Source organism: Juglans microcarpa x Juglans regia, chromosome 2S, assembly GCF_004785595.1.
Source record: "Juglans microcarpa x Juglans regia isolate MS1-56 chromosome 2S, Jm3101_v1.0, whole genome shotgun sequence".
NCBI classification, from domain to species: Eukaryota; Viridiplantae; Streptophyta; class Magnoliopsida; order Fagales; family Juglandaceae; genus Juglans; species Juglans microcarpa x Juglans regia.
Window position 1 is genome coordinate 11,314,755 of NC_054597.1, and position 13,396 is coordinate 11,328,150.

The 13,396-nt window shown below is 33.3% G+C and overlaps 1 protein-coding gene across 4 annotated transcripts; it reads right to left on the minus strand.

Moving 5' to 3' along the window:
* Positions 1–1,099: 1,099 nt before the first annotated feature.
* Positions 1,100–6,669, minus strand: LOC121252014. 4 transcript variants are annotated; one of them, XM_041151462.1, is made up of 11 exons: positions 6,267–6,669; positions 5,918–6,018; positions 5,113–5,254; positions 4,755–5,033; positions 4,517–4,664; positions 2,471–3,445; positions 2,139–2,377; positions 1,955–2,028; positions 1,745–1,857; positions 1,295–1,452; positions 1,100–1,191 (listed from the first exon to the last, which is right to left on the minus strand). In XM_041151462.1, exons 2-10 carry the CDS (start codon positions 5,971–5,973, stop codon positions 1,424–1,426), a joined length of 2,055 nt encoding a protein of 684 aa, XP_041007396.1. In that variant the 5' UTR covers positions 5,974–6,018; positions 6,267–6,669; the 3' UTR covers positions 1,100–1,191; positions 1,295–1,423. The 4 variants fall into 4 exon arrangements, with proteins under 4 accessions (XP_041007396.1, XP_041007395.1, XP_041007397.1 ...); XM_041151461.1 differs by having other exon boundaries at positions 6,198–6,669; XM_041151463.1 differs by having other exon boundaries at positions 1,120–1,211; positions 6,198–6,669.
* Positions 6,670–13,396: the final 6,727 nt, after the last annotated feature.

The window sequence follows — 13,396 nt, forward strand, 5'->3', positions numbered from 1 at the left end:
ATTTTTATATAAGAATAGTAACATGATCCGATATAAGTTATTAACTTATTTAGTAATGGGACATTTTCATCAATTTTTCCTTTCCTCCTTGTTAATAATAATAAATAAAAAAACTTTAATCTTTTTAAAAAATATTAAAACTCTCTGAAATAAAAAATAATAATAATAATAATTTTTTTACAAGAAGAAAAATAATTATTTATTATAAAAATCGAAGATTAAAATAAGCAAACGAAAGATGGCTGGGTGTGGCCCGTACAGTGTGACCAAATTTCCTTTAAAATTATTTTACGTAGTTAACTTATATTTAATATATATATTAACAATAGGATAATTATCATTAATTATTTAATACTTGGTCGTAGGCTTCTATTAGACAGTAGGCACGACTACGGCTATGAAGAGTGAAGATCCATAACACTATCCATGACCAAGTCGTGGCCACGTGAGTTGTAGTTTGTAGGGACCGATGCTCATGATCGTGGAAAGTGAGCCGCCAGAGAAGCGGGGGAGAGAATAAAAGAAGGGGTGGGAGAGAATTAAACCATTGGTAATGAAACGACGAATTCATATGTACATTGTACTGTATATGTAATAAGAAAACTTTATACAATGCATTTAAAAAAAAGTGAGTAAATACGATATTTATATAAAAAAATTAATTTTTTAATAGTAAACTCTACTTTTTTTTAAAATAATTACATAGTACTTGAATGACTGGATATATTATTACTTATATATTTAATATTAAAGAGCACCTTGTTACGGACAGCATTAATGCAATGCGGTCTGGTCTACATGTTATATCAATCTCTCTCCAAATTATATAAAATGTTTTGAGTCAGAAAATTGTAATAATTCTTAATCGAAGATGTATAAACAATAAATAATGCATTCATTTATGTATTAGTGAAAAAAAAAAGACGAGAAGATTGATCAACTCATCTTTCCAGAGGATTGAAGGAGACACTAGCCGATGCATGGAAGACGTGCAAAAAAGCAAAGCTGAGCAACAGAGAGAATATACTTTGAGCTCATTTCAAAATCAAAAAAGATTTGTGAATATCTATGAACATTATGAACAAAAGTTATATCAACCATTGATATGCTTTTCAAGCTTACATACCATTTTACAATCTCCAAACTGACTATTTAGATACAATGCCAAAACCTTTATCTTGGGAAATGCATCTACAATAACCAAAAAGGGTCTAAATTTAGAGGAGAAGGGGAATCAGAAGGTCCGAAATGTGAAAGCAAGAAAGCAAAGAACAAAAGAACATGAGCTACTTACAATTACTTTCAGTGGCCGGGCGGATGCTTGTTCTTCCCCCATTTTCTTTGAAAGATAGCTTTTTGTTATGTTTATCAATGGTTTTTTTTTTTTTAATTATTTTTGTTTAAAATACAGATGGGGCTTCAGTTAATGTGAATTCTCCTCCTTTCTTCTAACTGCAAAAACCAAAATCAATCGAAATCTGCATAAAGAACATGTAACTTAAAAATGGCTGCTGTCAAATGTCATCCGGGACATGGGTCGTTTCTTCTCAATTGGCACCTCTGCCACCATGAAATTAATGGTAAACTGGGGAACTGGCCGGATGATCTCTAACTAGAGCAAAAAGCATCGATCATAACAAAGGTGGCATGCACCAAACCACCCCTTTTTTTTTTTTTTTGTTTCTATAACTGCATACGATAACGACGGCCGACATTATATGCATACGGCAAATCGGCTACTTACGGGGATTCAGAGTCCCAGAAGATGTTGTACTGCCTGTGTTCTGCACACCGTGATCTATTATATGGGCTTGACCAAATAATCTTTGGATGAACTCCTGTATATGATTATAAATGCTGCATAGCGAGCATCAAATCAAAACAATCATCAACAAGAGTCGAACGAGATTTTTATAATTATAACTAATTAAGTACAATAACTAATTAAGCATACCTAAGCCGATGCCTGTTGCAGGCGCTGAAGAAGGCAACAAAACCATTTAATATACTTCTTAGAGCTCGGAAGACCTGAAATTAAAGCAAAAGGAAAATCATCATAATCGGCAAATGATCTTCTTAGCAATTTACTTGCCTAACTTGACATGATTATCAGATGCAATTCTACAATTTCTTACAACCTGGGAAAATAGATCATTCCAAAGTGAACGCCACATGGAAACTTCATATGTGCTCACTGTTGCCTCCGAAGCTGAAGCAAGCTGGAAAATGCTACTAACAAATTGCCACATTTGTCCTAGCATCTGATACAAGCCGGTAGAAATGAAAGCCATGAAACTGGCTGAAGTAAGGATTATTCGAACTGGGGCATAAAGCATTTCCCAAAGGATCCAAGATATCGGATACAAAATGGTCGTTGCTGCAGTATTATCACAAAAAAAGAGTACAATCAGTGCCATATACCTGATTAATTATATGAACTCATTTAAAACTAACACAGATGATCAGTTACCAATGCTCCAGATAACCGAGAGGCTAAAACATATTGGCAATAGTAAGATCTCGACCAGATTCTCCACTAAATTGATAGAAGACCCAATCACGATCCAAATGACTGAACAGAAGCTCTGCATGACTTCCATAAACACACTCCAAACTGGAAGAAGAAATTCCATGAAACCCAGAAGAGGCTGTGCCAGTGGCCGGGTAAAAACTAAAACGAAAGATCGAGCAGCATGTGTAATTGTAAGAAACCACTTAAAAGCCTTCTGAAAATTATGTAGAAATAGCATTGTTCCCAAGTACTTGATCCTTGACACCATCTCCCAAGTCTCTATCCAGTCCAACAGAGGCCCGCACAATCGAAAAGCGGTTGCCTTGAGAACTGGGACATTTTTGTATAAATCATAAAATCCTATGAGAACAGTGACAACTGAGATGAGAACATACAAAACTCTTGCCAAAGGGCACATCCATGGGCGATAAAGATGGCAAAACCCTGGGTATGACTGAAGGAAGATGACCCAAGATGGAAGCCCAGCCTCTAACAAGGTAAGTAACCGCAAATCAGACATTATTATTTGCTCTAATTTAAAAGGGAGATCACGGTCAATGAACCTAAACAAAATCAAGACATCCATGTACTGTGTAGGCGCTTCAACTGCATCTTTGTAATCACAGGAAAAGGTTTTGGAGTTTTCTGACGAGTCGTCAACTTGATCTTGTATTTTCTCAGAATAAGTATCAACTTCAACTCCTGTCCTAATGGACTTCATTACTTCTTTTCTCTTATAAGGCTCACTGAGTGGAGGTGGCGTGTGTAGCACACTTCTGTTTTGATCAGTAGCGAAATATGGACTATAATTGCCACCAAGGCGGTGGAAACAATTATCCTCAACATACAGATCAGCATTGCTGACATTTTCATCATCATCACTAATAGGGATAGCCTTGGAGAAATTTTCTTCAGCATCAAAGAATACTTCTCCTGAAAAGGTTGCAGATCATAAAATTGAGAATAATAAGATCAATGCTCATTCAGGTCAGAAGTACAGAAATAATACAGTTCCAGCAGCCATTAAAGTGGCATACATGAGTAACAATTTAACACTTTTAAGGGAAAATTTCAAAATATATGTATATGGTAAGCAACAGAAAGCTGAAAAGAAAGACAAATAATATAAAGAGGTCTAATGCCGGTTAAGAAAAAACAGTAGATGAAAAGGTTTAAGGACAAGTTTTATAATCTTTCTTGGGCTCCCCACCACCAAAAACTGAAAAAAGACGAAAAAAAATGAAAAAGAGGCTCTGTTCTTAAAATTATATGCCGCTTAAAGTAGAAGCAAAAGGCAACAGCTGCTCATCCCTATTGCAGACAATATCTGATGTATGTAGCCTATTGATAATAAGCTTATAGGAGCCTTATTGATCGGGTGTCTAATGCACACCAGTTCAGAAGTGTTTATTCTCACTTGCTTTGATATTTACAAGAAAAATGCCTGATAATGTTTTAAAAGATGAGAACTTGAGGGACAGCAGATGGATCTTAATACACTGAGGAGCAAACCTTTCGAGCAAAGCATTGAAATCTTAAGCCCCATGAAACGCAAGAAGCATAACATTGGATAAATCTTAAACCCCATTAATCAACTGTGATTTCATCCATCCCAAATTTATATTAAACCCTAGATACATGGAAATTGCTGCTTGTTTCCAAGTACATACTTCACAGGGCATGAGGAATCTAGCTATGAGGCTCACATTATGTCTGAAATAAGTCCCTAACAAAATAAGAAAGATAATGGTAAAACAAATGAATAAAACTCCCAAAACATGATTATTAATCTATTCGGTTCTTCGACACATGCACAGACAAGAAGTTACAGCAGAACACAACCCCACACATGTACAAACAAAACGTTATTGCAGAACACAGCACCATGCCATACCTAAAATTACACCATATCAGTGATGAGGAACAAGACTCCTGTGCACGTCTAACATCATAAAAGATAAGTTTCCTCTAATGAGATCAGGAATAATGAGGGAAGAAGAGTACCTAAGGCAGAATCCAGACATTTTTTCAAGAGTAGCTGTTCAGCAAGTGTTCCCAAGAACCATGAAGATATAGAGCTTGCAGCTTGAGCTATAGTATCAAATTCCCATCTTTGCATAACTTTGGCCTCTATAGCCAGACATGTATCGGTCTGGCACATGACATGACATGAAAACCATAGGACACAAACAAAATTCAAAATAAACGGAAGAAAGAATAGGACATCTACAAAAAATATTACCTGAAGCTCATTCAAGTAGTTGATGCCTCGGACATTGTTCCATGAAACTTCAAATACAATAAAGCCATACAGTGTCCTATGCAACTCGCTGCTAACAAGAGAAGACTCACGAAGTTTTTTAACAGGTAGCAGAACCCTCTTATGTGACAACGTTACCGCATCAATCAACGAGAACCATTTCTTGAGCTTGTCTGATTTACTAGTGTTTGGTCTACAACAAGAATCCTTTTCTTCCTTTCTGCCCCTCCGTGCAGTGTTGGCAAAAGGAGATAACCTTGACTGAATTGTATAAAAAACTTCATTTTCTAATTAACGTAAAAGCAATATAATTCAAACACAAAAAGTTACTCTTAACCACCTTGGTAACCATCAATTGCCATAGCTGAGCTCGTCTTGAGCCAGGGTCTCTCAACCATGGCTGATTGTCCACCAGGATATACGATTTCTTACTTTCACAAGCCAGAAAAAGGCTAAGATCTGAAAGATAAGACTTCAAATCTCTGCAATCACATATACAGAATACATTATATCACCAACCATACCAAAAAACAAAAATAAAAAATAAAAACTACCCCTTTAAGGTCAACGCCTCGGCCACCACATTAGTGTTAATTGGCCAATGAACAAAACTTGCACACTTATTTTACTAATTTGTCCACACCCTACCATCACACAAATAGTCTACAGATTTTTTATTTTTTTTAAATGAGCGATGTTTGCAAAAGGTCAAACCCATTCCAAAAAATCTTCTGACTCGATCCATAGCTCACTTGATTTTGCATGACCCCAATCGAAATTTCTTATACTCAATATTAACCAACTTCAGTGCATGCATACTCAACCGTATTCAACTCCTTAACTAAAGCCAGAATCAAATTAGACACTATGAATATGCGATGACAAAGAAGCTGACCAATTAGCTAGCGAAGAAACATTAGAAAGCACCATATATATATGTGTGTGTGTATTGAAATTCTACTCCTTCCCCGTTCTTATAAATCAACCTTCGTACTAAAATAACCTAAAAAATATCGAATGAAATTAAAAAAAAAGACCACACAGAACATGCATTAAGCAAAGGAAAAATTTAACCTACAAACAAATGCGTTTCTAATCATGCAACTGTAAAAAAGAAATAAAAACGAAAAAACCAGAAAGCTTACCCGATTTGCAAACTTGTGAGAGGGAAACAGCATCGCCCATCGTCACCATTCCCCATCAAAATGATTCTGTATGTGTTTCCCAACAAATTCACCACAGTTCACTGCTTCACGCCATGATAACACAGGTCACCACGTTAACACATTTACAAAAACCCAAACGCAGACATCTACATATACACATATACATACATGCATATAAGTGTGTGTGTGTGTGTGTGTGTGTGTGTGTGTATATATATAGAGAGAGAGAGAGAGAGAGAGAGAGAGAGAGAGAGAGGACCTATCCATGAGATCAAGGAAAGAGAGGAACAGAGTACGATGAAGAAGAAGAGGGAGAGGGAGAGATCACCAAAGAACTTCATAAGGAGGAGGGAATCCAGGACGGAGAAATGGACGGCAGGGATCGGAGGAAGGCAGAGAAATCAACCAGACACGGGACAAGAAATGCTTCTCTCTTTGATCTCTGTGTTGTTTTTCTTTTTGGTTTAATCTTCTAAATAGTAATTTGTGGATTGGTGTTTTGTTTATATATTGGGTTGCATGGATTCGAATGGGTGTCGTGCCGTGTCGTATCGAGAAGAGAGGATGGAGATGACCATGACAATGAGAATTAAGGAACAGAGGGCTAGAATGGTAAAATACAACTTCGGGATCTGGTTGTTTCTCCCCGCCACGATTGTCCGCACAGACAGATTTATCGGAAAGCCACATAAAAACCTGGGAAATTAACCACCAACATTGTTTCGGTGCATTGAATGTAAAATCTTCGCATCGTCTTCCTCTTCCCTCCGTAAATCCGCGCGAAAACCAACTCCTTAAAACTTAAAAATCATAAAATTACGGATTCGGATGTTTTAAAATTTGAATAGTATTTTTATCTAAGTTTTTAAGTTTTAAATGGAGTGATAAAAAGATATTAAAGTGAATTTCACTATAATTAAATTTTATGTATATATTTATTTTAAATATAATTAAATATACAATAAATGTTGGATCCCAATAGACTTAGCGTATATTTGAGATTGCGGTGGAAAATATAACTTATAATTTTAGAACTTATAGTTTTTTATTACTTAAGTTATACTATTAAAAAATTATTTACTGTTCAATAGTTATATGTTTAAAGTACTTTCAAACATGCTTAAAGTACTTTCAAACATGTTACGTTAATTGTTCGGAAAGAAATAAAAAAAAAAAGTGTTTTTCTGATGTAGAAATGTAACACCCGAGTCCAATCAAGCTGCTTTACAAAATTTTGGATTTAGAGTTATGAAAAATCGTTTGGGATTACGAGTAAAATTTTTAGAAGAGAGTTTAGGCCTAAGATATTTTTGGCAGAATATAATTTTTGAATAGGTTTGATAATTAGGTTTTAAAGTCTTTAATGGATCAAGTGGATGTTCATCAGAAAAATTTATGGAATAAGTGTATTTGTTTTAGGTTGAGTCGAGACCCAAAACATAAGGTAAAACCCATACAATAACCCCATACATGATCCGAGTCGTGGGCCAAGTTTATTTATTTATTTATTTGGCTAAAGAGCACAGTCTCGTGGAAGCGTTCAGAACACGTCGCATGGTTCCATTTTCATGCATGCCCTTTTCATCTTCTTCCTCTAGGTTTTCTCTTTACTATTTATATCTTCTATATACATATATATATGTTAAACATCCTCAACCCTAGTTTATGTGCCGCTGCTCTCTCTTCACGCTCTCAGCCATCCATACTTATCTGAGCCTCCACACCCCATTGTGAACCTCAGTACAGACTGCAACCAACCATCACTTCTCCGTAAAACACCAAACCGAAGGGCTCGATTTGCTTCTAGTAAACCGCCACCTCCAAAGCCAATCCACATGCCGCGACGCCACCAAACATAGTCCGCGCTGGTACCTCAACCTCTCTCAATTCACCATCCCAGCTGTGCGCCACCGCCCCTCCGAGTATCCCGTCCGGTTCTTAGCTATCACCACCCCTGTTTTTACACCAAGAAACAGAGGAGTGTTTTCCTACCTCTGTGTGCCATTAACCTGCCAACCCACGCCTCCAACCGTCGTCCCGTCACCCTCGGTCCATCGTATGCCACCTCGGTCTCTCGGTAAGCCACCAACACCACCTCGCTATAGCTCCCCTTTCGGCTTTGCTCTCCCTCCGTTTCCTCTCTCACAGTATCTCCCTCTCCCCCATTTTCAGCTCTCTCTCTCTCTCTCTCTCTTTCTCTCTCTCTCCGTACGACACCATCGGGAAGTCATCACCACCTCTGTCCAACGTTCATCGCGCTCCCACGATGCCGCTACCTCGATTTTTTTTCAGGGTATGTCCCTGCCGTCACTCACGTTTGCCTCTTCTGGTTTTAGTTTTGTTGTTAATAATAGTTACTTAAAAAGGGAATTGTGGTTGTCTTGGGTAACTGGTAGATGAAGGGTGTTTTTCCCCTTTGCCCTTTTTGTTTAAAACATCAGCTAAGTTGATATATATTTTTTTTTAACTGAAACGTGGGCTGCATGTAATTTTTATGTTTACACTAGGCACATGTGGGTTTATTTTGCTAAGTTGCTATTTTCAGGAGACTGATATTTTTTATCGGATTGGTTATCAAATAAATACTGAGAAATTTTTTGGAATGATCAGTAAATGCAAAATCTTATTATGAATCCTTGTAAAAGAATATTTTTTTAAAACAAAAGTATGATTATCTACTTATAATGATTTCGATATAGTTATGTTATTTTAGTTTTATAAATTATAGTAAGATCTCAATTGTAAATAAGTTAGAATTTAAGATTTTAGTCGGAGTTATTAAGTTGGATATTGATGAGTTTAGAAAGTGATGTTGGTATTTTAGGAATAATGAGAATTTTGGATTTTGAGGAATTAAAAATGGATTATTTTAGAAGTTTAGGCTTGAATATCGAAATATGAGATTAATTAGAAATTTTTGTGATCATCTTATAGGTGACAATTAATTTTTGTTCGGCATTGTTGAAGAAATTTTTGAAAAGCTAAGGAATCCAGGTAAGTAGGGTTCCTATGCTAGATTTTGTATAAAAATAAAATAGACTGAGACCAATTTTGAAAATGTGCATGTTTTGTTATGAAAAAAAATTTTGAAAACGACCTCAGTTATTTGTTCTACATTACTCATAAAATTCTGTATAATAAAGAAATATTTTCTGTCATGACTAGTGTAGACATGTGCTTATTTTGACATTTTGCTTCCGAACTGTACAAAAGAAAGCGAATATGAAATTTTGTGCCTAAATTATATTTTTGTGATCTGATTCTATTCTGTTTTGAAAATGTTCTGTACTCTGATATGATAAGATGTGATTTCTGAAACCTCTAGCATGACATTTTGTTTCTGTTCTAACCTTATCATGGGTGTAAAACTATGGTTTCTGTTTGGGTTGGTACCAACTTTTCTATTTCTAGTGCACCCACTTTGGAAATAAAGTGGTTTTCTGCGTGGTCTTTCCTATGTGCACACTCGGGACTCCGAGAATGATAAGGAGAAGATGCACATTCTGTTTTTGCTCTGTTGGCCGCCAGGGTTTGCACAACCTTACCACAGGGGTTAAACATGGAATTCTATTCTGATATGATATTTCAGTTATGCTATGCCAAGGAAATTTTGAATAAGAATATTTTTAAACTTTCACTCTGATATTTTTGATAACATGTTCTAACTCTACATTCTGAAAAAAATAAGTGTTTTGTCCTGCATTCTGAACTCTATAAATGCTCATGTTTGCATACTAGTATATGTTCTTTACTTACTGAGTTGTTAATAACTCAACCTCTATCTCCATAATATGTTTCAGATAATTTTGATACAATAGCTATAGGTCAGGAACATGGAGTACTTGCAAGTTTCGTTGATCATAGAAGACTAAGTGTCTTAGGGTACAAGGGCTTATTGGAGAGTCTTTTTTTGAAGTGTTGATATTTTATGTGGTTTTGGTATTTTCAGTAATGGATATTCCTAGTCTTTGTGGAAATGTTTATATATATTATGAAAATACTTTTGATGTCCCCTTATGTAGGAACATAGATATTTGTATTGAACAAATAGGTTAATATGTTATGGAGACTTTGGTTTATTTTAAAAGTGTTATTAAGATGATTTTAGGCGACATGAGTTAACTCTCCGAACCCTCTGGGACGGGGCGTTACAAGAAATTACGATTATTTGAATTTTTAAAAATTATGATCATATTCTTGAAAGTTTAAAAGTCATAATTATTTGAAAATTGTATGAGTATTTTTTTCCCTTAACAGTCTTTTTAAAATTCGAATTACATTCCGCATTATCTAGAAAAGTACGTTTAATAATTTTTTTCAAACGTATATTTTAGCTTATTTGAGATTAAAAGTACTTTAATATGTAATACTCAAACAACTAATTTTCTCATTAAAGATCTTTTAAGACTATTTAAGCATTGTTTAAAACTCCTACCACAACCCCAAATAGGCCATTAAGCATGGTTTGGATAGCAAAAACTCTCATATTATCTCATCTCATCTCAATATCCAATCACCACAAACAAAAACACTTTTTAATTTTAAATCTTCAACTTTATTTAATCATTATCTAATCAAAGTTAAAAGTAGAGGTGAGTTCATAATATCATTTAACTGATAGTTTAGAAGTCTATAGTTAAATGACTGAAGAAAAGATAGTGCATCTGATAAATAAAAGTTAAAACTTCATGCAACAAAATTGGAAATTACTATCGAGTCATCGACTCAAATGTAGGGATGTCCAAGACTAATGCGGGGCATTGTGGCTATTTCACATTTGAATGAAATTTATGACATTATTCAATATTTGGGTGCTATAAATTTAAATTTATTACGATTTGTAGTTTTAAATTTAAATTTATGGTTTACAATTTTTAGTTTGATTTAGTTATTGTATTTAAATTTTAGCTTTTTAACTTATTTTTTTACAGTATTTTAGATTTTTTGAATTATTTTTTAAAATTATTAAATAGGGTCGAAATGGTTGATTGGAGTCCATTTTCTCAGTAGGGCAACTGAGCTTGAGTAGGGCAAGTTGGGCAACTGGGCCTGAAAAAGCCTAGTTGCTACTCCGATTGGAGTAAAAATTGGAGGGTGTTTTGACCTCCGACCCTAGTTGGAGTTGGAGCCCACCCCTACAGACCGATAGCTAACGGTCTGATTTGGTCCACTAGGGTGATCGATCTGGTCCAGAAATATGATGGACCATCCCCCCTAGATCGGACGGGACCGATTTGATTTACACCCCTAATTTCAACCCAACATGGGATCTATAGATGGGCATTTTGATCCAATTTATCACATGAATTTTTATATTGCAGCCTCTAAACTCTCACTTTTATTATAGATAGATTATCTTTCGCATTCAAAGTGATCTTCTTCTAATATAATTCTATTTAAAATAAACTTATGAGAAATATTTGGTTAGCAAATAATTCTTATAAAAATAAACTTATAAATTGACATGATTTAATATGATAAGTCTATTTTTTATTTTTAAAATAGACATAATATTACACATCAAACTATATCATTTTGTAAACTTATTTTTATAAGATTCTTTTTTATCGATGTAGCATTTCTCATCTCGTACTTGCATCCATATTTTCTATCATTAAATGATAAAATCTTTATGATCATAACACGAATAAACTATCCTTCTTGTTTATGAAATTTTAATATCATTTAAAACTGAGAATGATCAAATATTTATTACAAAATCATGTAAGTGCTAACCTCAATTAGCACCAATACGCACGGGATGTATTTCGTGAAACATGATGTTAACATGCGACTTAATTGTGTCGACTAATTATGATTAAGGCATGCTATCATTTAATTAGCCCGAATTCAAATCTCTGTCAACTTTAATTCAACTCCGAATTGAAAATTTTTCCTTTTACGATATTTATTTTGCCCTAAAGAAATTGGATTATAACATGTGATGTCATTATACTTATCTCTCAAATAAGATTTAATTTTCCAATCCTCATCACAATAAGAAACATGTTTACATAATCGAATTCTTGTTAACATAATATTAAAAAAAACTCTATTTTTTTTTTATATATATAAGTTGATTGAAAATTAATGTGACGCAGAAGAAAGCATAAGAACAAAAAACCAAGAACATGTCTGTATAGAGTAATGATTTATACAAATTTCAAGTAAATAAGCCAACCTTTTATAAGAAAAAAATTGATTTTGTTTTTTAAAAAGTAAGTGCATTCTGGTCAATGGGTTATGTAAAATACATGTTTTCTTCTAAAAGTATAAATATCTGTCCAAAATGAATGTCTAATGAATTATGTATCCCATATCTATCTCATTTGTCTACAATAAACCCGTTACATGTAGCGGCTATTATTCATACTGTAAAACTTTTTTTATTATTTCTCTTTCCATCCTCATTTCCTTTTATTTTCTCTTACTTTCACTTCATACCCAAGTTTCTCGTCATATGCCCAATAATCTATTAAGAATATTCTTATAATATAACTCTATTTTTTCATCTTTTGGTTTTATTTATAATTTTTGTTTGGGTTATATATTTTTATTTTGTGTAAAAATAAAATTATATCACATTATATATGGGAAGCTATTGTAAATTTAAAAAAAAAATGGAGATATTGCAAAGTCTTTGGCAATTAGAAAAAATATATGAAATGAATAAAAAATATTAAAAAAATATTTAAATGATATAGAGAAAAAATATAAGTTGATGTATAATATATTGTAAAAGTCAGTATGTAAAATAGAAAAAGTAAATTTTAGGTGCCGTTTGGATAATGAGTTGAGATGCAAATTGAATAAAATATTGTTAGAATATTATTTTTTTTAATATTATTATTATTTTGAGATTTGAAAAAGTTAATTTTTTTATTATATTTTGTGTAAAAATTTAAAAAAATTATAATGATAAAATAAGATGAAACACATTTTATATTCAAACATTATCTTAATGATGTATTTTAAAAAACACGATTAAAAAAAAAAAAAAAACTATTGAGAGTGCAATAAGCTTGCTCTAAAAAAAAATGTAAAATAAACTACTTTTACTGTTGGGTACAGAATTTCTACATAGAAAGCTTGTTTATGTTGATTTTTTTTAGGAATAACGTGAGCAAGACTTGTATATCAAACCGAATATTATATTACAGCTTGTTTGTGTATTATATTAATTATTTGAGTGGGGCTACCCTTTATATATATATATATATTTTAATATTTTTTAAAAATAAAAAAATACTCTAATATATTTAAAATTATTTTCTTAATTACTAAATAAAAAAATAAATTTTTTTTTAGTTTGTAGGCAAAGTAACTTTTTCCTAATTATTTTACCTTAGAGCATCCTCATTGGCTTGGCCAAATGAGGATATTAGTTAAAATTTAGATAATTTGTATTAAAAAGACTCTACATTGAATTGGCTATCTCTAAAATAATTTAGATTTTTA

Bases quoted from the DNA above. Each gene is read 5' to 3' on its own strand.
- LOC121252014 (XM_041151462.1), bottom strand. From the start codon at position 5,973: ATGGGGAATGGTGACGATGGGCGATGCTGTTTCCCTCTCACAAGTTTG. The intron at 4,665-4,754 runs GTAATATTTTTT...GTCATGTGCCAG, and splicing joins ACTACTTGAATGAGCTTCAG to ACCGATACATGTCTGGCTAT. The intron at 1,858-1,954 runs GTATGCTTAATT...CTCGCTATGCAG, and splicing joins TGCAACAGGCATCGGCTTAG to CATTTATAATCATATACAGG.